General features: G+C 40.9%; 1 protein-coding gene across 1 annotated transcript in view; it reads left to right on the forward strand.

Moving 5' to 3' along the window:
- CLSTN2 (calsyntenin 2) overlaps nt 1-25,414 on the forward strand; it is a 786,289-nt gene that overhangs the window by 547,024 nt on the left and 213,851 nt on the right. The window contains exon 3 of the mRNA XM_061636759.1: nt 23,039-23,234. Coding sequence (XP_061492743.1) covers nt 23,039-23,234 — 196 coding nt within the window. The remainder of the gene's footprint in view (nt 1-23,038; nt 23,235-25,414) is intronic.

Here is a 25,414-nt window from a genome sequence, read left to right on the forward strand (position 1 = left end):
GTATCAACATGTTTTCCAGTTTGAAAAAATGACAGCTTCTTAACTTTTAAGATTTAACATAATATTTTGATTTGGAAATCCATTATTTTTATGTTCTGGGGACCTCTTATAATACTCAGCTTGTTTTATTCATCATAATAAAACCTTATCAGTACATTTCAGGAAGTCAATCATGCTGTCTTGGTTAGTTCTATTTGGTGGTAGAAGAACATGAGAACTGAAAATGCACAGCACTGGAATTAATTGTAGTTGTCTTTAGTGTCTGTTGTTAAACAAAGTTGATGGGACTGTCAGGCAAAATGATCTTGTAATGTTTGATCACCAGACACACTACAACACTGGATAGTTGAAATATAACATATGAGGAATAAAGGATTACATCTGTGGCAATCAAGCAAATGACATTTTACCTCCAACAACGATAAACCACACTTAGTACTATTATGGTGAATTTATGTTACAGACCAGATACAATAACCATCCTGCAAGAAGGCATAATGGAAATTTTGATAATATTTGGCTTCTAATGACTCTAAAAAAAAACAAACCTAGCACACTACCTAAATTTAATCTTCAGAATTATTAATAGAAAAACTGCTGGGTTTCCCCCCTCTATTTCCACCTACCAATAAATCTGTGTGCTTCACCTAAGGATGGAAATAGAAAACAGAAAAGAACTGGATTTTATATTTTCAAAACTGGGGAGCCAACCATTTTTGGTTCTTCTTCCCGACAGCCTTAAGTGTAACCTGCATAGTACCTAGTAGACCCTCATTTGGAAATCTGCTACCTCAGAGGGGGGCCTTGTGGTAGTTCCAACACCCTCAGAAGCTATTGATATCAGGTGATGGGCAGGTGGATAAGGTTTAATCCTGCCTTGGCTGGAACAAGATTGCACAGCCAATGAAGAAGATACTAATCTCTGCTCACCAGCTGAATGGGAATTAAAGCCCTGTGCAAAAGAGCCCTTTGAAACAGCCCATGAGCAACAGGCTTTTACAAAGGCTTTAAGACAACTCTTGCACTCCTGTTTTGTTTCAGAGTAGTGCAGGAGCTGGCTTAAAGTCTTCTCCAAGTCTTCCCGTGGTACACTTAAGGCTCCGTGCTCGGGCAGTTTAAAGGGAGAGACGGGAGATTTGCAGTAACATTACCCTCTGTTACTTGTCCAGAGTGGGGTGTGTGTTCTTTTAAATAGATTCAAATAAGTAAGGAAGGTTGATACCAGCTATGCTAATTAAGTTGTTTTATTCAGCTGATAGCCTTACTACATTGGCTTAATTCTATGGAGCAGATAATACTTCATCACCAGGTACAGAGAGATTCCCTTCTCTAGATCTTAACAGTAGCTGTTGCTGGATTACATGCTCCTCCCGCCTGGTCCCTTAACAGTGGTATGTGGAATAATGTTGGTATGTGGAGACTTATCTTAAAAATGGACTGTCTGCTTTGGGGCTGGCCCCCAGTGCATTCAGTCGGGATTAATGCATGCACCATCCTCCGGAGAGCCAGTTGCTGTATGACTCAGCTCATTCCCATGATTCTGTATTGGCTTGCTGTGGACATTTGTTTGTACTCCTCTTCCTGTCCTCTCTGTGACCTGGAGCCTCCAGCCCCTCCCAGTCTGTTCTATTTAGACTGTCTTTCAGTGTCCTGCCTGAACTCAAAGAACTCAGACTCAGACATGGCTGTGTTTTCTTTCTTTTATTGAAGTAAGAGACAGCTTCAATTCAGTGCGCTTCATGAATCTACCTATGGCTTACTGAGTACTCAGCATCTCTATAGGACTAACTAAGCCCTACTTTGCAACATTAAGACATTGACTCAGCAACTACACCCCCCTCCCAACTTGGCTTAAACCCTGCTTGTGTATGCTAATTGTCACTGTTGAGAGTGCCCCCGTAGGCGAAGACTCTGCCTCAATTGTGTCTGTTGAATCTCCGGCCGCATCCGCTTCCTGGCACGAGGTGAGGGTGGTGCCTCCGTCTCCATTCTGTCTTCTCCCTCTGAAGGAGGGGGGCTGCTTGCTGGTGGCATGGGTGCAGGGAGAGGGGAAGCATCTGGCTGGGAGCCAACCAGCTGGTCAGCTTGGGTCTCCACAGGGACGTCTGGAGCTGCAGGGGTTGAGCTGTCAAAGTCCAGAGATGGGGTGCCCCTGAGTCCAATCCCCACTTGGCCCCTCCCCGGCTTGAACATTACACTCTGTGTCCTCCCCCTCCTCGTCCATTCACCCCCTCTCAGCAGGGCCCACGACACTAAACTTCTACTTTTTACCATGGCATAAGCTTACATTATATAAAAGCATATTATTGAGCAGTTTCAGACTCTTAAATAGGCTGTAGATAGGGCATTAAAGGGACAATTGCTTGATTCTATATATCTCCAGATAATTTGACAATACACTTGCAAAAGCTTATCAGTCTCCCCCTCCGCTCTTAAGTAAAGATAAGATAAGCAGAAAAATAGATCAGAGTATAAAAGTATTTTTTAAAAATGTGACTTTTTGAAATATTAAAAAGCACATACTATCCTGTTTATAGTTTTGTTTATACTTTCTGAGATACAATCAGTTAGACTGCCATTACAAAAACAGTGCAACAGTGTTGTTTGTTCAGTCATAATGATACAAATACAAATAATGCCTGTACTGTACCTGTCTACTCAAAAGTAATTCTATTAGGTTCAGTGGGACTATCTCTCAAGTGTTTATAGAATTGCAGCATCAATATGCTTTTTTTGACTAACCATAAAAATGCACATGATTTAACTGTAAACTGTGATGAAATGCTTTGTTTGCACTTACAATTAGAGTGGTAATTTATTTCTGAAACTAGAAATGTAATTTGCTGCTTTACATCATTGAGGAGTGGTTAATTAAAAACTGTACATATATTTATTTCTCTTTCTAAATTGTTGGAACAATTTATTATCATGGTGTATTTTACCCTATTACTTTTTATTGCTTTGTACTGCACATGTTGAGTTTTAATCATTGCATGCTCCATTCCATTAGCTTCAAATTAAATATTAAATTGTAATGAAGATTCAATCATAACATCTAAAAAGGCTGAAAGAGACTGCAGCTGATGACAATAAGTAGATGAAAATATTGTTCTTTCTCTTTTTGAACCTTGGTATTTTATATAAGGTTATCTCTTCACAATGAGCAGTTGGTTTATTTGTGTTTAATATAATTGGCTTTTTCAGTCATTTGCAAACTTCATTCACCAAACTTTATCCATGTTATTTTGTCTCTCTGCATGTCTGTCACCCTGCTGGATTGCAAAGAATTCCTGGGAGTTGTCCAGAGCACACACCCAGTTACAGGAGGCACTTGCCAGGCCTCTTGGGTTTTACTGTCACTCCACAGTAAAGCACTCACTCTTAACTAAGTACTACAAGAGACCCTGAACCTGTTGTCACTCTTTAACTTATTCCCCCTCTCTTTCATAACATGCCATCATTGCACTGATTCAACCCTCCCAACCTCACCTCATTGGCTGTTGGTTGAAAGGGCTGCATAGCTCAATAATGTCAAATTACACATTGACATGGTTCACACATCACACTAAGTCAAACCATGTCCATGTGAGCATGGAAGTTACTGGACAGATCACAACCATATTGCTCTTCCCTAATCCTTTTGCTGCTGTGCTGCAGTGAGCTAAGCCATGGTTTGATTTGGGTGTTGTGCAAACACAGTCTTATGGTTTAGCTTTCTCCAGACTATCAGCTGTAGCCATGGTTTATCCTATGATTCATGGTTTATGGTTTGTGGTTTGTCTGGGAGAGCTAGAATACAGGCTCTGGTTTAGACAACGCACTAAGGCTGCAATCCAATATATGTCTACATAGAAGTAAGCTCCACTGGGTTCGATGAGATTTACTCCTAGGTCAGTGTATATTGAATTGCAACCTAAGCCAAATTATGCTTTAGCTCAGCATGATGCAGCAGCAAAATGTCTGGGGAGGCCTGAAGCAGCAAGGATCTCCCCTCTTTGCGCCCACACACTCACATGTTCACACTAAGCCATTGTTTACCTTAGCACAACATGCCAACCAGGCCATTGTGTAGATAGAAGACAAAGGGTGGTATTCAATACTAGTCCTACTCAGCAGAGCATTTTTTAAAGGAATTGTTACCAGCTGTTCTTTTTTTTTTTCATTCAAATGGCTTGCATGTGGAAACCTCTCTACCATGTATAAACCCTGGCATTTGGACTGAGGTGAAAGTGGTTCAAACTATTTTTTTTAAAAAGGAGTGACTACAGTTTCTATCCTAGCAAAATTCATACTAGCCTGCTCATCCATCAGTAAATACATGACTTAAAAACAAATTATTATTATTATCATCATCATCATTATTATTTAATAATTGCAGAGCAATTGCAAGTACTCTTGGATGAAATAGATTATCTTGACTCATTCCAGTCTGGGTTTAGGCCCAGTTATGGGACTGAATCAGCCTTGGTTGCCTTGATGGATGACCTTTATTGGGAGGACAGGGGGAGTGCAACCCTGTTACTCTTACTTGATCTCTCAGCAGCTTTTGATACCATTGACCATGCTATATCTCAGGGCTGATTTGGTGAGATGGGTATTGGAGGCACCTTTTTACAGTGGTTCTGATCCTATCTCCAAGGTCATTTTCAGAGAATAGCATTGGCCCCCTGGCAGTTGTGCTGTGCGGCCCCCTGGCAGTTGTGCTATGTGGTGCCGCAGGGTAAAATCTTGTCCCTCATGCTGTTTAACATCTATATGAAGTCATTGGGAGTGGTCATCAAGAGATTTGGGGTGAGGTGTCAGCAGTATGCTGATGATACTGCACTCTATTTCTCCATAACATCTGAATCAGGAGATGCTGTGCAAGCCCTGGACCAGTGCCTAGACTCGGTGGTGGGCTGGATGAGGGCCAATAAACTGAGTCTGAATTCTAGCACGACAGAGGCACTGTGGGTTGGTGGTTCCTGAGTTCAAATAATTGGTCAGCTGCCTGCTTTGGATGGGGTTGTACTGCTTCTGAAAGAGCAGGTCCATAGTCTGGGGGTGCTCCTAGTTCTATCTTTGTCGCTAGAGGCCCAGGTGACCTCCATGGCTAGGAGTGCCTTTTACCAGCTTCGGCAGTTTCTGGACTGGGATAGCCTGACCACTGTTGTCCACACACTGGTAACCTCCAGGCTGTATTACTGTAATGTGCTCTATGTGGGGCTGCCCTTGAGGTTGGTCCAGAAGCTGCAGCTGGTGCAAAATGTGGTGGTGAGACTGCTCACTGGGGCAGGGTATCACCAATATGTCACCCCGCTGCTAAAAGCATTGCACTGGCTGCCCATTTGCTACCAGGCCAAGTTCATGTTTTGGTGTACAAATTCCTATGCAGCTTGAGACCAGGATACCTGAAAGTCCTTCTTATCCCTTATATATCCAGTCAATCATTGTGCTTTGCAGGTGAGGGCCTCCTGCAGATACCATCTTATCAGGAGGTCCGTTCTGCACAACATAGGAAACAGACTTTTAGTGTGGCGGCACCTACCCTGTGGAATTCCCTATCATTAAATATTAGACAGGTGCCATCTCTGTTACCTTTTTGGTGCCTTTGAAGACCTTCCTCTTTCAACAAGCCTTTTAAATTGTGACCTTATCCTAGCCTGCGTCTGTGTTGCAATTGCTTTTTAATATGTCTTTTAAAAACTGTATAGCACAGAATAAAAACTAAAAACACTGAATCCTCAAATGCCAGAATTTTAAGATCACAGAAGAATTGTTCTGGGATTAGACAGGACTGAAAAGAAAATATTTGTTGCTTCATTTTTACATTTTGTAGTAAAAGAGCAATGCTTTACCTTTCTGCAAATGAGGTTTTTCTCTTCCCCCCCCACCCCTAAAGATTTGCAGTTGAAGCTGGACACATACACATACACACACACAATATATGATTTTTCTCAGAATATGTATGGGCTTAATTAGTGCTATTTTTCAGTCCTGGAGCAACATGATTTCAATACCAAATACCAAATTGAATACTAATAATAAAATCGCTCTGGACCCTCCAGGCATCTCTGGAGGGCAGGCCCTCCCACACCCCCAAGTAAATAGCCATAGACTGATTAGATCAGTGGTTCTCAAACCTTTCCCACCATAGACCACTTGAAAATTGCTGATGGTCTTGTTGGACCACTTAATTATGTTTCTGCCTGTTTTAGCAATAGTAGTTATTTATTAAATTTATAGTCCACCCTTCCTCCCAGTAGGAGCCCAGGGCGGCAAACAAAAGCACTAAAAACACTCTAAAAGATAATAAAAACAGACTTTAAAATATATTAAAACAAAACAACGTTAAAAGCATATTAAAACAAAACATATTTTAAAATATCTTTTAAAAAAAGCTTTAAAAAACCTTAAAAAGTAATTCCAGCTCAGATGAAGACTGGGATAGAGGCTCTACTTAAAAGGCTGGTTGAAAGAAGGTCTTCAGTAGGTGCCGAAAAGATAATGGAGATAGCGCCTGTGTAATATTTAAGGGAGGGAGTTCCACAGGGTTGGTGCCACTACACTAAAGATCCACTTTCTATGTTGTGTAATGTTATTGCTTCTTTTAATTCCTATATTGTATTTTACTGTATTATAATTTGTATCCCAAAAATCCAAACTTTAATACAATACATTTCAATTTAAGAAATAAAATTAAAAGTCAAAATGAATATTTAACGTAGACATGCTGAAATAAGTTTGTGGACCACTGGTGATCAACAGACCACAGTTTGGGAACTTCAGCATCCGATCAAATTAAGCAGCAGGGTTTCCAGGGCAGATGGCATGGTCTTCAAGCAGCTTTAAAGTTTTGAGCTCTAACATTTTTCTTATGAGTTAAGGCTTGCCTCTAAGCATATACAGAATTTCTATCCTATGTCATAGAAAGTAACCCTAACCAAAAAAGCAAAAGCAACAACACAGGAAGTAGGCTTGCCTTTAAATGTGAACTGAATTGAACTTGTCCTGATCCTTACCTTAAGCCTCGTAAACTAGCCCTCTGCCCTCATGTGTGGTAGGAGATCATGCCCTTTCATGAAGATTCAACTGCTAATCTGGTTGGTTTTGTACATGGAATGTATTGCTCTTGTTGTTCACCTCAGGCACCAAAATGTTCTAGGCTGACCCTGTTAAAGGAGGAGTGCTTGTGCTCAATAGTCTTTCCCAGCTGAGTAAACCAAGAGTACCCCACTGATGCACATCATATTATTTTAACATGTAACACTTCATATAAGATGTTTTTCTCTGCCCTGCTCACCTATTCTGACAATTAAATTCACATTTAAAGACAAGCCTACCTAAAAACATAAGAAGAGCCTGCTAGATCAGGCCAGTGGCCCATCTAGTCCAGCATCCTATTCTTACAGTGGCTAACTAGATGCCCATGTGAAGCCCACGAGGAGGACCTGCTATGTGGCACACACAATTTTGTACTGCAACATCTTGCTGTTGCTGCCTGTCACCCACCTCAAGGTACTGCCAGAGGCAGCTGCATCACTCTGGCTAATGGTCAGGCTGGCCCTGTCTTTTGATCTTACCCTTGTGCCCTGGTTTTGGCATTTCAGTTCTGATCTATAAGGACACACTTTTTTTTTTTTGGTCCTAAAGAAGGACCTGTCCTGCCCAGAGTTTGACACAGGAGTCGGAGGCGAGTCTGGCAATAATTCTTGCTTTATTAGAGTCACCGTTACACCAAAGGCAATGCATCTCATAGGCCTGGCTAGACTAGCTCACTACTGATGCTAACTATGCTAACTAAGCATCCTCTGAAGCGTATGGAGTAACTTGACTCTGCACCCCAATCAAAGGGGTGCTGCCTTAAGTAGGAAAGGTCTTCACTCGTAATCTCTGACTCCTTCGAAGACCCTCCCTCTGACTGTCATCTCATGCGGGGTGAAGGGGGGCGAGTCTCCACCTGCTCATCGGACAGTACAGGCTCACTAGGTGCCGGCTTGACTTCAGGGGGCAGGGAGTGAGTTGGTGGGGAAACATTTGAAGTTCCAAGCGGGGTGTCCTGGGGGGGTTGGAGTTGGCACACATGAGATCGCTCCCCAACAGCTTTGGCAGAGCGCTTGCAGGTGGCAAGACACTATCAAGTGGAACAGGTTCTAAGCCGCCCGGGGAAGTATCAAGAGATACCCCCTCCCTCAAGGCTCAGAAGTCTCGTCCTCCTCTGCCCACTCACTCTGAGGCATTTGGAGTAACTGGGGCTCAACAGGACCTCCCAAAGTAGTTTATAATATAATCGTAAACCAAAAACAAGCTGTGGCTTAAGATCAGCCCTGTAGCTGGGGGGGGGATGTGGGCATTGCCCCACTTAGAGCTATCCTTCCCCCCACCAGGATTTTCTGGTAGATTTTTTTAAAAAAAATTGTGACATGAAAGATGACAGTCTCCATTTAAAGAAAGATAGCTTGTTTTAATAACAGGAGCAATGTAAGAATATGACTCTGAAAAAATCAGTGACTAAGGCAGGGTGAGTGCACAACTAAAGCTTCATCTTGTCATCATCACAACAAAAGCCCCCAAAAATCTGCTCACTAAAGACTTTCCCTGACTGAGGGTGGGTTTTTCATGATCACAATCACCCTATCATTGCTTAAGTGATCCTGGAAAAAAAACCAACCAGTTTAGTAACCTGAGCATTGAAGAGTTAAATATTAGAACATTGTATTATCGACTAGAGTTGGACTTTACCCCTTGGACTTTCCTTTGCTCTGCTTTTCAGTTTCAGTTGTGTTCCCTACCTAGCCAACAAGAAAGAAGAATGTTTGTTTCCCTGCAGTAAGAAGTAAGAATTTGTTTATTCTGCAGTTATTATGATAAGTTAAGCAGGATTGGGTGCTTATTGCTAAAAGGTGAAAAAAAGACATAACTTAAATTGGTCTGAAAAAAATCTACCCTAAATTACCCTTTACTCTTTCAAAGCACTCACTGTACTCACAATCATATTGTATACTTTTTCTTCTTTTTTTTGAGTACTTGGCAAAGGATGAAAACAGCCCTAGAGGAAAAGAAATACTGCTGTGCACACTACAGTTAACTGGCTGGCTGGTCACCTAGGCTGTAATTCAGGCTTGATTTTTGATTTTCCAAATGTGCACAGCTTAGCATGAGGCCTTTTCAGGGTTCAGTGACTCACAAGCATTTAGCAAATTTAGTTTTTCTTGCATTTGAAAAAAGAACGACAGCTTTCCTTAATTTGATAATTTTTTTACATTACTTTAGTTTGAGGAAAAATCAAAAGCTGCAATTGTTCTAAAAATGATTTTTAGGTGCTATGCATTTTTTTTATCTCTGGAAAGCTGTATCTTTAACCTACCATTCAGAAACCTTTATTGCATGTTTATCTAGCATTTTTATAAGTTTACAAAAGGAAGTCTATCATGCAGTAAATAGTTTACAAAGTTAAGGACTCAAATTTCATTGAGTTTAACAGTTGTTCTAAGCACCACTCTTCCTAAATTCTTAACTATGGTTATGCTGTAATATACTCTTACTCTGTTTCTAAACTTTTTTTGGTACTGATGTTGTCATCATACAAGTTTAAAACTGATTTTTTGAGAAAACAAGCTCCACACTAGTTTTTAACTTCTTAGTTATAGCATATTTTGTTTGTTTTATACCTTTTGGTATTCCCTTGTTCACAATATCCTTAAAATCCTTTTTTCTTATGAAATCCTTTTTTCTTATGAAATAAAAAAAATGCCAGTCATTTATTTTCTGGTGCTCATACTAAATTTTCTTTTAACTTGACCTTTACATACCCATTATGTAAAGTCCCCAGTCTCTGCATGGAGGAGGGAGAAGGTCACCACCTTTCCCTTCTTCTGTCCTTCACATCCTTTCCACCAGTGGAGGGGAATTGGCTGGAGCAATGCACCTCCCCCCCAGTGCCCCACCTAGAAACGTGGCTGCCCCACCTAACAAGAAAGGCTGGCCAAGGGCTGCATAAGGTTGTAAAGTGGCATTAACCCAAAATTTTCCAATCTTCTCTGATATATATATATTGCTTTGCAGACAATTATCGATATTATAATTGCTATTTATTCACAAATCTCTGATATCGATCTTTATTCTGAACTCTTTAATTATTGCCTGTTTACATTCCTTCTCAAGTGCATTGGAGAGCAGATTAAGGCAGATAATCCAGTCAGTGCCTTTTCCCCTGCTGTTTACAATCAAAACCCCTGCTGCTTTCTGTCTGTCAGTTACAATCAACAGTTCATTGACATCAATGAAAGGGAATACACATTTGAAGAGCTCACATAGAAAGCAGATCTATAAAAGTATCATTCATACTATCAATGACTGCAAAGCAATTTAAAAAAATTTGAATTGGGAAAAAAAGAATGAATCAGAAACAAGGCTTGGAGAGTTGCTACTTCAATATTCTTTCTGCAAAGATAGAGAATATCAGAAATAATAATTAATCCAATGACAAATCAGATTGTTGCAGAAATAGAGCCCATTGCTAGTCCACATCCACACCCATCCACTGGCATATGGCCTCCAGAAAGTTGTCTATGATGGAATGTGGCCCTTGGGCTGAAGTTTCCTCACCCATGCCATATAGATTGGTACCCATTATGGGGACTTTACTTATTTCCTCATAATTACCACTTAGTAAGAACCTGATCCGTGCTGAATTTAGAATATATGCTTAGAAATAAATCCCATTGAAAAGTGAAGGTGTGATTTCAGTGGAATGGAAGGTACAGAAAAGGTTTCTCCCTCACTTGAGGGGATTTGGTCTGTTTCAGCACATCAGATCATGTGTGGTCTACATTTTCAGCTGGTACTTCTCCCTCACCAGCCTAGCTGGGCAAAAAGAAAGACTGAAGGCCAAATGCTAATGATGTAGTCTGCATAGAGAATGTATCCTTGCATTTATCCTAATTTTATTTATGTATTTTATGTTTCATTTTACTCTCAAATAAATTATTAGACCAAAGGTTATAATAAAGGAACACACACACATATATATCTGTAAAACCTAGTTAATATAACAAAGCCATATCAAACAGGATGTATGCTCTCCCCCACTCACTCTGGAAGTCTTTCTCCACAATCTCTTGCCATTTAGACATGCCAAAGTAGCCTGTGGGCTTAGCAATACTCACTGTGACAGCAGGTCTTCCTGAGATTTAAACCATGATTAAAATCATCATGGGTTTACTGTTCAGTTTCAACTTCTGTGATTTCAGTGTAGCCTAGCAGGCTTTAAGTAATTTATTAAGCTTTAAAATGCTAACTTTTTTTCACTGAGCTGGGAAACCAAATGCATTATAAGTGTTGCCATACTCCTGTTCATCATAAACAATTTACTCAGGCTTTAAAAATAACCCTGCATCTTTCACTTCAGCAAAATGCTTGTTATTTTCGAAGCTTGTTATAATTATGCTAGCATTAACTATGGTTCTCATGGGAAAAGAATAAAATATTTCAAATGCTGCCAAAATCATCCAGGAGCTAAAAAGTTTGCAACACACAAGATTCTTTGCAAAGGTAAGCTTCTAACACTGGAATGTTGGCTTCAAATGCAAGCCTGTGAAATAAAACTTCATCTGAATATGTTGTCTTCATGCTGGATGACAGAGAGTGTTAATTTCTGAAGACAGCAAACAATATATTTCTTTTTTAGTTGTTGGCACTCCCCTCCTACATTCAGATTACTACTGCAGTGTGGAATGAAATAAATAAAAACAAACTGTTGACTAAACCTAGCAGTCCTGTTACCAACCAGAATTGGAATCTATTTTGTTTACTGCAGTATTCCATTCAAATATGTCATTGTTCATTTTACTCTGCAATGCAAATTGCACCACTTTATCCAACACAATGAGAGGATAACGATGGAGAAGTTTGAGAATAAGGGTGTTCTTGGATGTGAGAGAAATTATCTAGGTTGATGGTTTCATCCCAGTTCTCAGCCATGTCTTAACAGAGTAAAGAGTTGCCAAATATCCCAACCCCTACTTTTGTAACACCATTCATCTTCCACAGAAGTGGATGGGATATTCAGAGACTTTCAGGGCAGGGTGAAATTCTAAGAATTTTCAGGAGTGGCCTTAAGATGAGGTGGATGAGCTTACCCTTACCCTTCTTTCTTGTACTCAGAAACTCCCTTCCCCCGAAGCTTCATGAAATGGTGGTTGTCTGCTCACAGCATCCTGGAGATATCCATGGAGACACAATGCCCTCAGGAAGGACATCATGATGGGCATCATTTCCATGGGCATTCTGTCCCCAGGAATGCCACTGTGCTGCTGCATAAAGTGGTGACCAAACTTTGTTTTGGGTAAAAAAAGGGTATGTGTGAAAAAACACACCGTTGGTCATCACATATTAAGATAAGATCTACCCCATTTTTTATTATTATTTTGCTCACCGCACAAGATTAATTAGATATTAGAAGAACATTTTTGCCCTCTACAAAATGACAAACAAACCCGGGCCAAATATATATTTTAGCCTAGCACTATAACAGAGCATTTTGGGACCAAATCCAATTTCCCCGATATATATATATATAAATATATATAAGTTTATTATGCAATCACTTTGCTGAGAAAACAAACTTCATGTAAAGTTTAAAAAACAGGACCATTCTGTATTTAGAAAGTTGCTATATATTGCTATCATTGGAATATCGAAGACCAGCAATGTATACATGGGTAGCTATATTAGTCTGTTGCATCAAATGCAACTAACAATCTTTTAGAATAACAAATTTATTATGGGATAATATTTTGTGGACTAGGATCTCTACTCCAATAGATACAATGCAGTCAACAAAAAGAAAATATGGCAAATTGTGCTAGTGAACAAACTGACCAAACTGCCTAAGGGAAGAGACAAATTACACAGGAGTCCTATTGTTGGTCCACAGAAAACCCTATACTAGAATGCAAGTAGAGGAGAAAAAACATGTGTAGCCTGAGTGTCAGTGATTTAATTGCATAGGTAATATCTTCCCAGGATTTAATCCCTAATCAATATATTTTCTACCTTTTATGATACATGGCATTAGGTGACCCAGAAGAATCACTAAAGGACTGGATGGTATTTTAAAATAATTTCAAAAAATGACCTTCATTTTTATAAGCTTCTCCCAAAAGTCACAGGTTGTTATACTTCTGCCCTAAAACCTTCATCTGTCTGGCCTTATATGTGATTTTATTTTTATACAAATATTGTTACATACAATTTTTATATATCATATATATATATATATATATTGTTCATAATTGTTATTTTATAAAACATTATATGCCATATATTTGACAGATGATATTATTTAATTAATTGCTGCATTCAGTTTATTCAATAGACCTTCTGAGGGTTCGCAACTATAAGTGCTGTAAATTGTTCATTTAAACCTTCTGCATCAGTTATTGAAACAGATGTGGTGTTGGTAGTCGCTGTATACCAGCAATGTGCCATTACTGATCAAGACATTGCCTTAGATGCTATCTACTGTTAGAGCTTTATTGTTGCATGCAAGTTAGTATGGGTGGTATTCAACTAATGTGTCTCATCAGTGCAAATATTTCTGCATGCATAATGGGACTTTCCCCCCATTCCCCTCTACATGCACACCCTGTGTTCTGTCCAGATCTGCTCCAGAGGGTTGGGGGAACCTCGTTAGCAGATTTAGGGGGCATGCAGGAGAGAGGAGAGAGGGAGAATGTTCTGTTCAAACAAATCCATGTGCTGACAGAACATTCTCTTAGTGTTAAGTTGGACACAACACTATGCTTGCTATTATAAAAGATCACAATAACACAACTGGCTTCATTCTCATAGTCTATAACCACAAGTACAACAAGGGGTACCAATTATGTTATATGTAAGACATCTCTCTCTAATGATTTTTTGTTGTTTATTCTATGAACCACCAAAGCTTTAAATAGTAAGAATAAGTGGGGCTGAGGGCAGCCTCATGGCTGGCTGAGGTTTCAGGGCTTGTGGGGGTGTCTCTTGCTTTTGGGGAGGGTGTTCGCAAGCTCGTTAGCCGGCCCTCAGGTTCCCTCTCCCAACCCCTCCTTTTCAGACAGCGCACCACCCACATTTAGCTGTGGGTCGGGCGCCTGTCCCATGGGGAACCACCGTCCTGAGGTGAAGGTGGCGGTGCAGACGGAATTATGGTGCGGCCAACAGGCTGCTGTCTGGGGGGTCATCAGCAAAATAGCTGGGAGGAGGGTCGTCGCCGGTTACAGACCTACCAATCATTACCTTGATGCCAGTCCCTTTCTGCGCTCCTGCTTCCACAAGAGCCAGAAATCCGACTGTGCTGGGCTATCCTTGTCTAGCCACGCCCTCACCCCAGCTAAGTGCGCAGCATCAAAGGACCCAACCCGAGGCCACCTGTATTCGGGGGGGAGGCTGACCGCGGTCATCTGTGTACATTCCCTTGCACACAATCTTACCATGGTTTTCTTTTCATGCCTACCTTGATTTGAAGACATCCTTCGTAACCTGCACATAACACTTAAGGGTGTCACAACATTGACATTGACATAACAAGACTTACTCTGTCCCATGATACCTGGCAGAAATACCTCTGCAACACCTTACCCCAGCAGCTCCGCTTTTTGTTTCCCAAATACCGACTGAGAGAAATCTCTCTTGGCGCCTGTCGGTATTCTGGAAAACCTGGCATGGAATCGCGGGAGCACACTTGATCCCGGACGAGCCCCCAATTGTTAGGGTGACTTTTAGCACCTGCCAAGGCAGTGTGAAGCTCACCTCAATACCCCGGGTGTAAGTGCTGGCGGAGGAGAGCCAGAAGGGCCCCTGTGCTTTCAGCCAAGTATCAAGTAAAGACACACACACACAGCTCTTGATCAAAAGCGACCTCAGTCTCACACAGGCACGTCAGCCAGGCAAGAGTGAAGGCCCCGTTTATTATTTTCCGTGCCAATATATAGGTTTCAGGAGTAAAGCAGCAATAAACAAAAATGTACCACAACATCAGTGACAACGTCAGAGATGAGTAACAGGCCCCTGCTACATTTCAACAAGACAGGACATTCCTCCCTTGAATCTTTGGGGCCCTGAGTCATACATTGTGAGATAAGGTAGGGAAGAGGCGAGTAACTGACGCCTCTGGGGGTCATAAACATGGGAACATATACACAGGAAAATGTGTGTAGCCTGAAAAGGTCAAATCTCAGTAACTCTATGTGATCCTATTACTACTTTTCTAAGGGAGTATACAAAGAGAACTCAGAAAGCAGTGCAAGTCTCTGATTATTTACAAGGCTGATAATAGAGTACAAGACACTTGAGAAAGTAAAACAATCGAAGACAGCAGAGTGCTTATCTTCTCAAAACATTGTTGTGGACTGAGAGGCATCTTCAGGGCTAAGTTCCCAGAGGCGAGGAAACGAAACCTAGAGCAATTGTGCTCCCCCTCCCTCAGTGTTCCATCGTGCTTTGCAACGTTGGTTCACAAAGCCTGACAAGTGCCTCCAAACCCATTGTGAGCCCAAAGGGGGGTTTTCTTCCCAACAATCCCCCCTCTCAGCACTGATTGAGCCTACGGATCAATCAGTAAGCTGCATCCACCTACTTGTGATCTTAGAGTAAATGGTGTGTGTGTGTGCAAATCATGCCTCTGTTACCTTAACAGTGTTGCTGATACATACTTCATTGCTCAATGTCCCGCTTAGCAGTAGCACCCCCCTCTAGTTCCTGGGCAGCTGTGAAAAAGAAAGGGGGGAGTCTCCATAGCATATGTGTATATCTGCATGGGTGCTTCTAATTGACACTAAACAATTAAGGCTCTTTCTAACAAACAATGGGATTCACTGTGGGTGGGGGTGTATACGCCAAGGAATAAGATAACATTTATGCAACAACATTTAACTCTGCCCTTGTTTTCCTTTGCACAAGACCTCTGGAACGCATCACCAGCCATGCCATCAGGTGGGGGTATGTGAGAGTGGGGGTGGGAGTTATAGCTCTTGGCCTTGCACCTCCTAGAGTCCACTTGAACTAACATGGGGTTAGCCAAGCCGTATCACTCCCCCCCCCTTTAGCTGGAAGGCAGATGTACACAGCCATCCTTTCACATGTTAGTAATCACAGTTCTGCCCCCGGGCTCCAATGCTGACTTCCAGTCGGTGTAACTGTGCCATATGAGATGGATACACATTACAAGGGCCAGTTAGACAAAGATCAGAATTTTCTGAAATATCAAAATCACCACAATGGGGTGCAGTATAAGGTTGAAGCCTCCTTTGGCGTCCTCACCCCAGCCAAACAGGGAATCCATGTGCCTCTATCTGTGAGAGCTTATCTATGATATGAGTGACTGCATGACGATCATGTATTATCTGACGTGTAACTTGCACTCCTAAACATTGCACTATTCCTAACCATTGTTATGAGAGAATGGGAAAGTTATGACAAATGGGCCAAAACTCTACATGTCCATGTGGAGGAAAAGCCAAGACATATGTCAAGGCAGCTGTCATAAGGGCTGCTGCTGTTTTACCCGTCTCAAAATTATTTTGCTTTGAGTGTATTGAGCAGGGGTGGGAAACCTGTGGTGTGGTTGGATGTTGTTGGATTCCCATTCCAGATGTTGTTGGATTCCCATCAACTCCAGCTGGTTGTAATTGTACTTCAGCAACATCTGGAGGGCCACAGGTTCCCCACCCCGATACAGAGCTTTTTTTTTAAAAAAAAACCCCGTATCCCCCCAGTTCCCTTTTACCGCTCCCCCACCCCGAGATCTTTTTGTAATAAAATGGGAGGAACTAAGAGATACAAGAGAAGTAGGGGATTAGTCTTCTCTTTCTTACAACAGCATTTGTTTTTTCCCCAGATGTGGGGCTAGGGTTGGGAATACAGAGCAGGTTGGCTAGATACCCAGTAATTTGCTGGACTAGCTAGCTAAATAAATTGGGTTTAGAATAGGAAAGGGGGACCTGTGGCCTTCCATATATTGTTGGACTACAGCTCTCATCATCCCTGACCCTGGGCCATGCTGGCTAGAGCTGATGGAGCCCAACTATGTTTGGAGGGCCTCTGGTTTCCCATCCCTGGCTTAGGAAAAGCAGAAGGAGACCAGACGAGGGCCCCATTTGCAGCTGTGCAGAGTAAAGGTAAAACAGTGAGATCTTGGGGATAAGAGAGAGAGAGAGAGAGAGAGAGAGAGAGAGAGAGAGTTAAGAAGTAATGTATCCTTCCCCTTCTCTGGCCTCTCTTCCTTATTCCCCTTCTCTGGCAACTTTAGCCTTCCCTATTAAGCAGTAGCAGTTGGAGGGGCTGAGCTGCTTACCTGACCTCCAATTACTATCATTGCTGTGGCAAACCACAAAGGTGAGATGGCGAGAAGGACAGTGCAGTGCAAATGCACTAGTGGAGCCAATCTGGTGCTCTTGCCAGCCCATTTACACCACACCAAAATCTCCGCCATCTCGTCCCTGCGTCTAATTCTTCTGGTACATCACAGTGACAGTGGTGACCAGAGCTCAGCTAAGCAGCCCCACCCCACCAACCATGACTGCTTTTAAACCTGTTCCCCCTCCCTCTCCCCTTCCATGCACAAGCATGCACAGTTTCCTTTTTCTCTTTGGGGGGTGTTTTTCATCCTTTGGGTTTTTATAATGGTTTTTTGGCTACTCGAGTTTATCTTTGGGATCCATCAAGCATGGAACAAGACTCCTCTTGTACCAATTTGGTTATATTAGCCTAGGCCTCCCCACCACTGCCACCACAAACTGGAAATAGAATATACTTTATGACAAGAACAGGTTATAGTGAAGTGTTCCTTTTACCTCAGTAAAACAGGTAGCACCACTGCAGTGAGTTACCTATGTTAGGCTACAATCCTAATCCCAATTAACTGGGAGTAAACCCCACTTAATTCAATAGAATTTATTTCTGAGTAGACATGGTTAGAAGTGTACCATATGTCCCAACGAGCTTTCTTGATCAACCACAAACAGAAATACAGATTATTGGAAACACTTATAACTTCTCTGGGTAAGTGGTCTCTTGATAAATAAAACAACAGGTGGTCTAGTACTCTAGCCCGGCAAGCCCATCTCTATCCTTACAAAGAATACTGGCCACACAATCTTCAGGTCCCATGATATGCATTTACTAGAAATGCATGGTGCTAAATGCATTTCTGTATTTCCAGGTGTCATGTACTTTTCAAAGTTAAACTGTGGTCATACATCACCATAGGGATATGTTGGAACCAGATAAAAGGGCTGCATTGTCTATATTGCTAATCCTTTAGCTGTGTATATCTTCTTTGTTTTATATGTTTTTTGTGCTTAAGAATGATCAAGATGTCAAGAACTGTCCTCAACCCCCCACCCCAAGATGTTATATAGAGTGAGTGGTTTATCTTTTGGAGTGACAAGGAAAGAATTTCTCTGTGTAAGAGACCTACCTATATCTCTATTCCACTGTAGCTGTAGACAGTTTTGAAATCTGCCTAAAGTTTACATTATTTTTAACTTAACAGCTGGGAAGTGCAAATATATTTGAAAACAAACTTTGGATATTCAAGCAGTGCTAGTTCTGTATTTGAGGGTTCTTATCCATCTTTCTCAACTAGTTTGTCTCTCCTGAAGTTAATGAGTAGTCCTGTACATGGGTTTCACTTAAATTTGTGGAAATGATGGAGATGTGTCTAAAATAAATGTAATTCCCCCCCACATTTACTCACATAAGGCTGTTTTTATATTTTAAAAAAAGACTGCAATTTCTGAGTAGATTGTATTGCTTACAAACTGGGCTGTGGGGTCGATATAGTAATAAAAACAAAGCCCAGAAAGTCATGATTTGTATTGACTGATTGTATATCTGTGAGGAAAGCAAAGAACAAAAATGTTTATTTTCCTGAATTTAGTAGAACAGATATGCTGTTGCTATGTATGTTGGTGTAAGGAAATATATTAAAGTAAAATGAAACTGAAGTCAACAATATTAATACGAAGTTGTTTCTCAAAGAAATGACAAAATGGTTGCCTCCACTGCATGCTGAAAGATGTCCTTACCTTTCTAAAATACCTTCATTAAAATGTATAAATACATACTGTATTTTCAGAGCTTCAAAAAAACCCCACTGTCTTATGAGAAGTTCTTCTGAAGGAGCTTAAACTCTAGCTTCATTTTAAATCTGTTGTCTTGTAAACCACAGAAGGTGCACACTGATAACCATGATTCTCTTCATGTGTGGTCCTTAAATAATACAGTAATCAGCAGAATAAGCAAAAGCAAAACTTACAGAATTAATCTTGGATCAATCCAGTACTGGTTCCCAGAGCTACACTGGGGTATGGGGTGCTGAGAATCTGTTTTGGGAATAATTTAATAATGCAAGATCCCTCATTTAACAGAGTGTTTACTAATTCTTAAAAATCATAGCACTGGCCCAAAGAGAGGCTGATGGTGATTTGGGAGGAGAGAAGTATTTACATATTCAAGTTCTGTTCTAGTGCTTTCTTGTACACGCAGAAACCTGGAGGAGGTAGGCAATTTCCCTCATACCCCTGCAGACCCCAGCCCTCCCCTAAATATTGATATTGGCAAGGCTAGCCCCTTGTCAGTGAATGCACAGGGATGAGGGTTCTTGCTTTCTCCCTTCATCCGTGTCTACACAGAGTCCTTGTATGTCAAATGTTAGTTCACCTAAGCTTACAGGTTATCAACAGCAGTTGTCTGGTGCAGGCGGAGAATAGAGGAGACCCCACTTAAGAATTCTTGAGTCTTGGGAGATAGCAGAAACTTTCTGTTTGGGAGTCAGACTTCAGACAGCAGAACAGTCTTATAATATAGGCTATATATTTATATCTTGCACACTACAACTAATAAAATGCATTCTATTTGGCCTTAGCCATCATTGCAGAAACAGAAAAATAGAAATATATATCAGCATGAAATAAGTTCCTGGATATCCATTTGACATCAAGTAAAAGACTCTGAAGGTACATCTTAGATAAAACAAGTTACAATAGACAAAGGACTGAGTTAAACTCTAAGTCATATTACAGAGCCAAAGTTACAAAGTACATGGAAATACATACATCACCCATCAGCTGTCATAGATGGAATAGATGGATGGTTCTCCTGCATTCTTCGACCCCCCATTTCAGCAGAGCTGAGCAGTAGTAAGACCTGGCCTTTTATACACTTTCTTATCAAAGAGAAGACTTGTTTCCATGGCCTTATCAATTTTGCTGTCTACTAGAGGCGGCACTAGTGACTTTTCTGCCTTCTCCAAGAGAATGCTCAATACAAACTACTAGTAAAATGTGGTAGTGTTAACCATACAATATATGGAACTTCCTCTGAAAAATGCCGGTTTGAGTATTGATGTACTGCCCAGACATCTTATCTCTATGTCTTCCACCTGCTTTCATAGGAAAATTACAGCTTTGGTCTGGTGACAGAGGAAAGGGGGGACAGTTTTAAACTACTCCTTTTCTTACTATTAGGCTCTTATACATGAAGCAGATTTTATAAACTATTTCAGTAAATCTTAAGCATGTTTTAAGCAATTCTTTAGCATATTCTAAGCAATCTGAAAAATGGAAATGGACTGCCTTCAAGTCGATCCCGACTTATGGCTACCCATTGAATAGGGTTTTCATGGTAAGCGGTATCCAGAGAGGGTTTACCATTGCCTCCCTCTGAGGCTAGTCCTCCCCAGCTGGCTAGGGCCTGCTCAGCTTGCCACAGCTGCACAAGCCAGCCCCCTCCTTGTCCGCCATCTGGGGGACAACTGGGCTCCTTGGGACTATGCAGCTTGCCCACGGCTGCACAGGTGGCAGGGCACGTAACCCCTGAGCCATTCACTGTGGGGTGATCTTTAGCTGGCTCTTTACACCCAGGAGACACGAGCGGGGATTTGAACTTACAAACTCTGGACTCCCAGCCAGGCTCTCCTCCCCACTAATTTCAACATATTTTATGCATATTTTAAGCCATTATCTGGGCTCACCCATCGTTGTAGTTGTTGTTGTTCAGCATGATCATATTGTGTTCATATTAGTTTAACTACATAATTTGCTGAATCAGTATAACATCTGACAACACCCAGCTCTATTTCTCCGTAACATCTGAATCGGGAGAGGCCGTGCAAGCCCTGGACCGGTGCTTGGACTTGGTGGTGGGCTGGATGAGGGCTAATAAACTGAGTCTGAATCCTAGCAAGATGGAGGTGCTATGGGTTGGTGGTTCTTGAGTTCGGATAATTGGTCAGTTGCCTGCTTTGGATGGGGTCGTACTCCCTCTGAAAGCCCAGGTGACCTCTGTGGCTAGGAGTGCCTTTTACCAGCTTCGGCTGATGACAGCTGTGGCCGTTTCTGGACTGGGATAGCCTGAACACTGTTGTCCACACACTGGTAACCTCCAGGCTGGATTACTGTAATGCGCTCTCTATGTGGGGCTGCCCTTGAGGTTGGTCTGGAAGCTGCAGCTAGTGCAAAATGCAGCGGCGAGGCTGCTCACTGGGGCAGGGTATTGCCAACATGTCAACCCGCTGCTGAAAGAACTACACTGGCTGCCTGTTTGCTACTCGGCCAAGTTCAAGGTTCTAGTTTTGGTGTACAAAGCCCTATACAGCTCGGGACCAGGTTACCTGAAAGACCGTCTTACCCCTTATATACCCAGCCGATCACTGCACTCTGCAGGTGAGGGCCTCCTGCAGATACCATCTTATCAGGAGGTTCATTCTGTACAATATAGGAAATGGACCTTTAGTGTGGCAGCACCTACCCTGTGGAACTCCCTCCCCTTAAATATTAGGCAGGCGCTATCTATGCTATCTTTTCGGCACCTTTTAAAGACTTTCCTTTTCCAACAAGCCTTTTAAGTTGAGACCTATCCCAGTCTGTGTCTATGTTAGAATTGCTTTTAATAATGTCTTTTAATATCTTTAACCCTTTTTAAAAGATGTTTTTAAAGTTTTTTTTATGTTTTTAACCTCCGTGGCGCAGAGTGGTAAGCGGCAGTGACACAGCCGAAGCTCTGCTCAGGGCCGGAGTTCCATTCCAACGGAAGGAGAAAGTCGAATCTCTGGTAAAAGGGGTCGAGGTCCACTCAGCCTTCCATCCATCCGTGGTTGGTAAAATGAGTACCCGGCATATGCTGGGGGGTAAATGAAGGCCAGGGAAGGAACTGGCAATCCCACCCCATATATACGGTCTGCCTAGTAAACGTTGCAAGACGTCACCCAAGAGTCGGAAACGACTTGCACTATAAGTGTGGGGACACCTTTACCTTTTTAACGTTGTTTTGTTTTAATGTATTTTAAGGTCTTTTTACGATTATTAAAGTGTTTTTAGTGTTTCTGTTTGCCGCTCTAGACTACTGCTGGAAGGAAGGGCGGGGTATAAATAAAATAATAAATAAATAAATAACACCTTTGTGGATTATAACCTCTGCTAATCTGGGCAGACATATGATAGCCTCATAGTCTTGGAATGCACTTTTTATTATTTACTAGATTTTTATCTCTTGTACAGTACAGTAACAAACAATGAAACATAATAGTAATATAAAAATATCAAGTATCACAAAAGAAAACACGATTTATATTGTCAGAAAACTAGTCTACAGTAGGGAAAGACTGGGAATCAACAGCAGAATACTTAATTGTTTAGGAAGTATAGGAACGATTCTGTGTTCAAAATCCCAGTCTCTTAACAACTGAATGTTAATTTCCCCAAACTACTTTCTGAGCCTTAAGTATGACACATATTTTCCCTGAGTTGTTGTTTTCTTAATAACAAATGGCGGGCATCTCTTTTTAAACAATACTGTATGGAAATGTAAAGTGCCTAAGATTATGATGTCTATAATAGTTTTCCAGAATAAAACAAATCTTAATTTCTGTTCCTTGGCTGCATTAATGCTCTTTGCTATTAGTCAGTAACAGCTATTAGTTGGAAGACTGCCCACCATGCCATAACGTTATCAGTAGCATGTAAATCAGCCTACTTGACTATCATGTAATTTGTGTTCTGTTTATTTCTTACAGGTGAAATCTGTGCTTTTAAAATCCATGGACAGGAAATGCCCTTTGAAGCTGTAGTGCTAAACAAGACATCTGGAGAAGGTCGTCTTCAAGCAAGAAGTCCAATTGACTGTGAACTGCAGAAAGAGTACACATTCATCATCCAGGCATATGACTGTGGCGCAGGTCCTAGTGGAACAAACTGGAAGAAATCTCACAAGTGAGTGACAACCGGGAGAGCGAGGCATGGGCTGCACAATGTATTTACAATTCAGGCTGCAGAGATTTTTTTAATGCTTTACTTGCCAATGCTAGTGGAAATCAAATCAAAATACTTTTATCACAGGAGATGATTGTTCAGCCTGTTACTTCTGTTGGCTCTGCCTACTGCCTGAAATTGACATCTCTTACAAGTATATTCAACTGGACCTTTAAGGGTCTTAACAGACTCTAGATCAGCCTTTCCTAACCGGTGTGCCTGCAGATGTTGTTGGACCACAACTCCCATCAGCCTCAGCCATTGGTAATGCTGGCTGATGCTGATGGGAGTTGTGGTCCAACAACATCTGGAGGCACACTGGTTGGGAAAGGCTGCTCTAGATCAAACTGTCTGCAACTGGAATATCTAATTTACTTTCCTTCACCCCACCATTAAATAAATGAAGATTTTCTGAAACATATGCAGGGTGTTAACATAGCATGTTGTCAAGTTATTACCCAAATCTGAAAATCAGAGTTACCTGTTACACAAGACAGCCAATGCAATATTCTCCCCTAGCTTCTGTGACATGTAGTCCTGATGTCATCACACGTTGCATTTCCCTATTCTTGCAAGCCTCAACCAAAGATGTGAAGCATGGACAGGGAAGCAAACCAAATGAATATCAACACTTGGGGAAATTTTACTATATGTTTCTTATTTTGAATATTTTTATTAATACAGAACAAAAAACCAACAAGCTTGTGTGTCATATTACAGTCAACAAGCTTGTGTGTCATATTAAAGTCTCCTTAATGTATTGAAAATAACAGATTCAAGAAAAAAGGGAAAAGGTTATAATTTGCTGTAAAAAGTGATGTTGAAGCACAAATCATTGTGATGAACTTAAACAGCTGTATTTGATACAAGCTAATGATAAACAATGTTCCTAAACATTAATAAACAGAAACCAACTGTTTTAAGATCTTATGTTTGTTCCTTTAATTGGACACTCTTAGAACGTTTTCCCACCAATGTTCTGTTTTTACTCAGCTAATCCTTGACTGAATTGATAGGTAGGTTAAAGAGAATATTATAGCTGCTCAATAGGCTGATAGTGAATAATACTGTATTTTCTCAGAATAAATGTACACTACCTGCAACAGCATTTAGCATTACTAAATTTGTAAATCTTGTTTATCCTGTAAGGTGTAACAATAATATATCATGTCAGAACTATTTTCTTTTAAGTTGGTACAAGAGAATGCTGCTGGACCTTTCTTCCTTTTTGAGGTGGATATCAGGAAATATTTTTTTACAATAATCCTTTAATTTTGTTAGTATCTTTACTCATTTTGTCAAACTTTTTGTTTTTAATTTCAAATTTCTAGGTTGGTTGTTAAACCTATTTCATCCCTGGAAATACTGGAAATATTTGACATGTCAGTTATTCAGCTCATTTAAAACTTAAACCAAGACAGCGTCAAGCCTGTATTCTTTCCTTAAAAAAAAATATTGTTACAGCATGAACAGATTTTCTTTATGGAGTGCATAGTTAAACTATGGAATTCTCTTCCACAGGAGACAGTAATGGCCACCAACCTGGATGGCTTTAAAGTAAGATTAGAGATATATGTGGAGGATGAGGCTATCTATGGCTACTAGCCATGATGACTATGCTCTGCCTCCACGTTAGGGATAGGCAAACAATTAGTTTCAGTTCACATTTAAATCTATCAAATCCATCAAATTCACACTTTCTTAAACAGTATGAAAACTGAAATCCTTTGAAATTTGCATGAATTTTGCAATGCAGTTTGCCAACCAACCAATGTTTGCAAAAATGCATATGTAAGGGGAAAGCGTGCATTAAAAATGAATGCATACCAAAATGCATTATATTTGGAGAACTTGCTTACAAATTGTGTACATTTGTCAAACCTGCCTACAAAAATGTGATTATCAGGAGAAATTTCCACTAAAATACTGCAGAATTTTCATGAGGATTTTTTAAAAAAAAAAAAAAACACCCTGCAAATTGCTGCAGAAATGTGGAGACCTGAATTTAAGACTGGAAAAGTGAGAAACGGAGAGAACCACAATCGACAGATCTTTCCATCCCTACTCCATGGTTGGAGACAGTATGCTTCTAAATACCAGTGCTGGAAACTGCAGAGAGGGAAAGTGCTCTTACACTCAGA

Source organism: Rhineura floridana, chromosome 7 (assembly GCF_030035675.1).
Source record: "Rhineura floridana isolate rRhiFlo1 chromosome 7, rRhiFlo1.hap2, whole genome shotgun sequence".
NCBI lineage: Eukaryota > Metazoa > Chordata > Lepidosauria > Squamata > Rhineuridae > Rhineura > Rhineura floridana.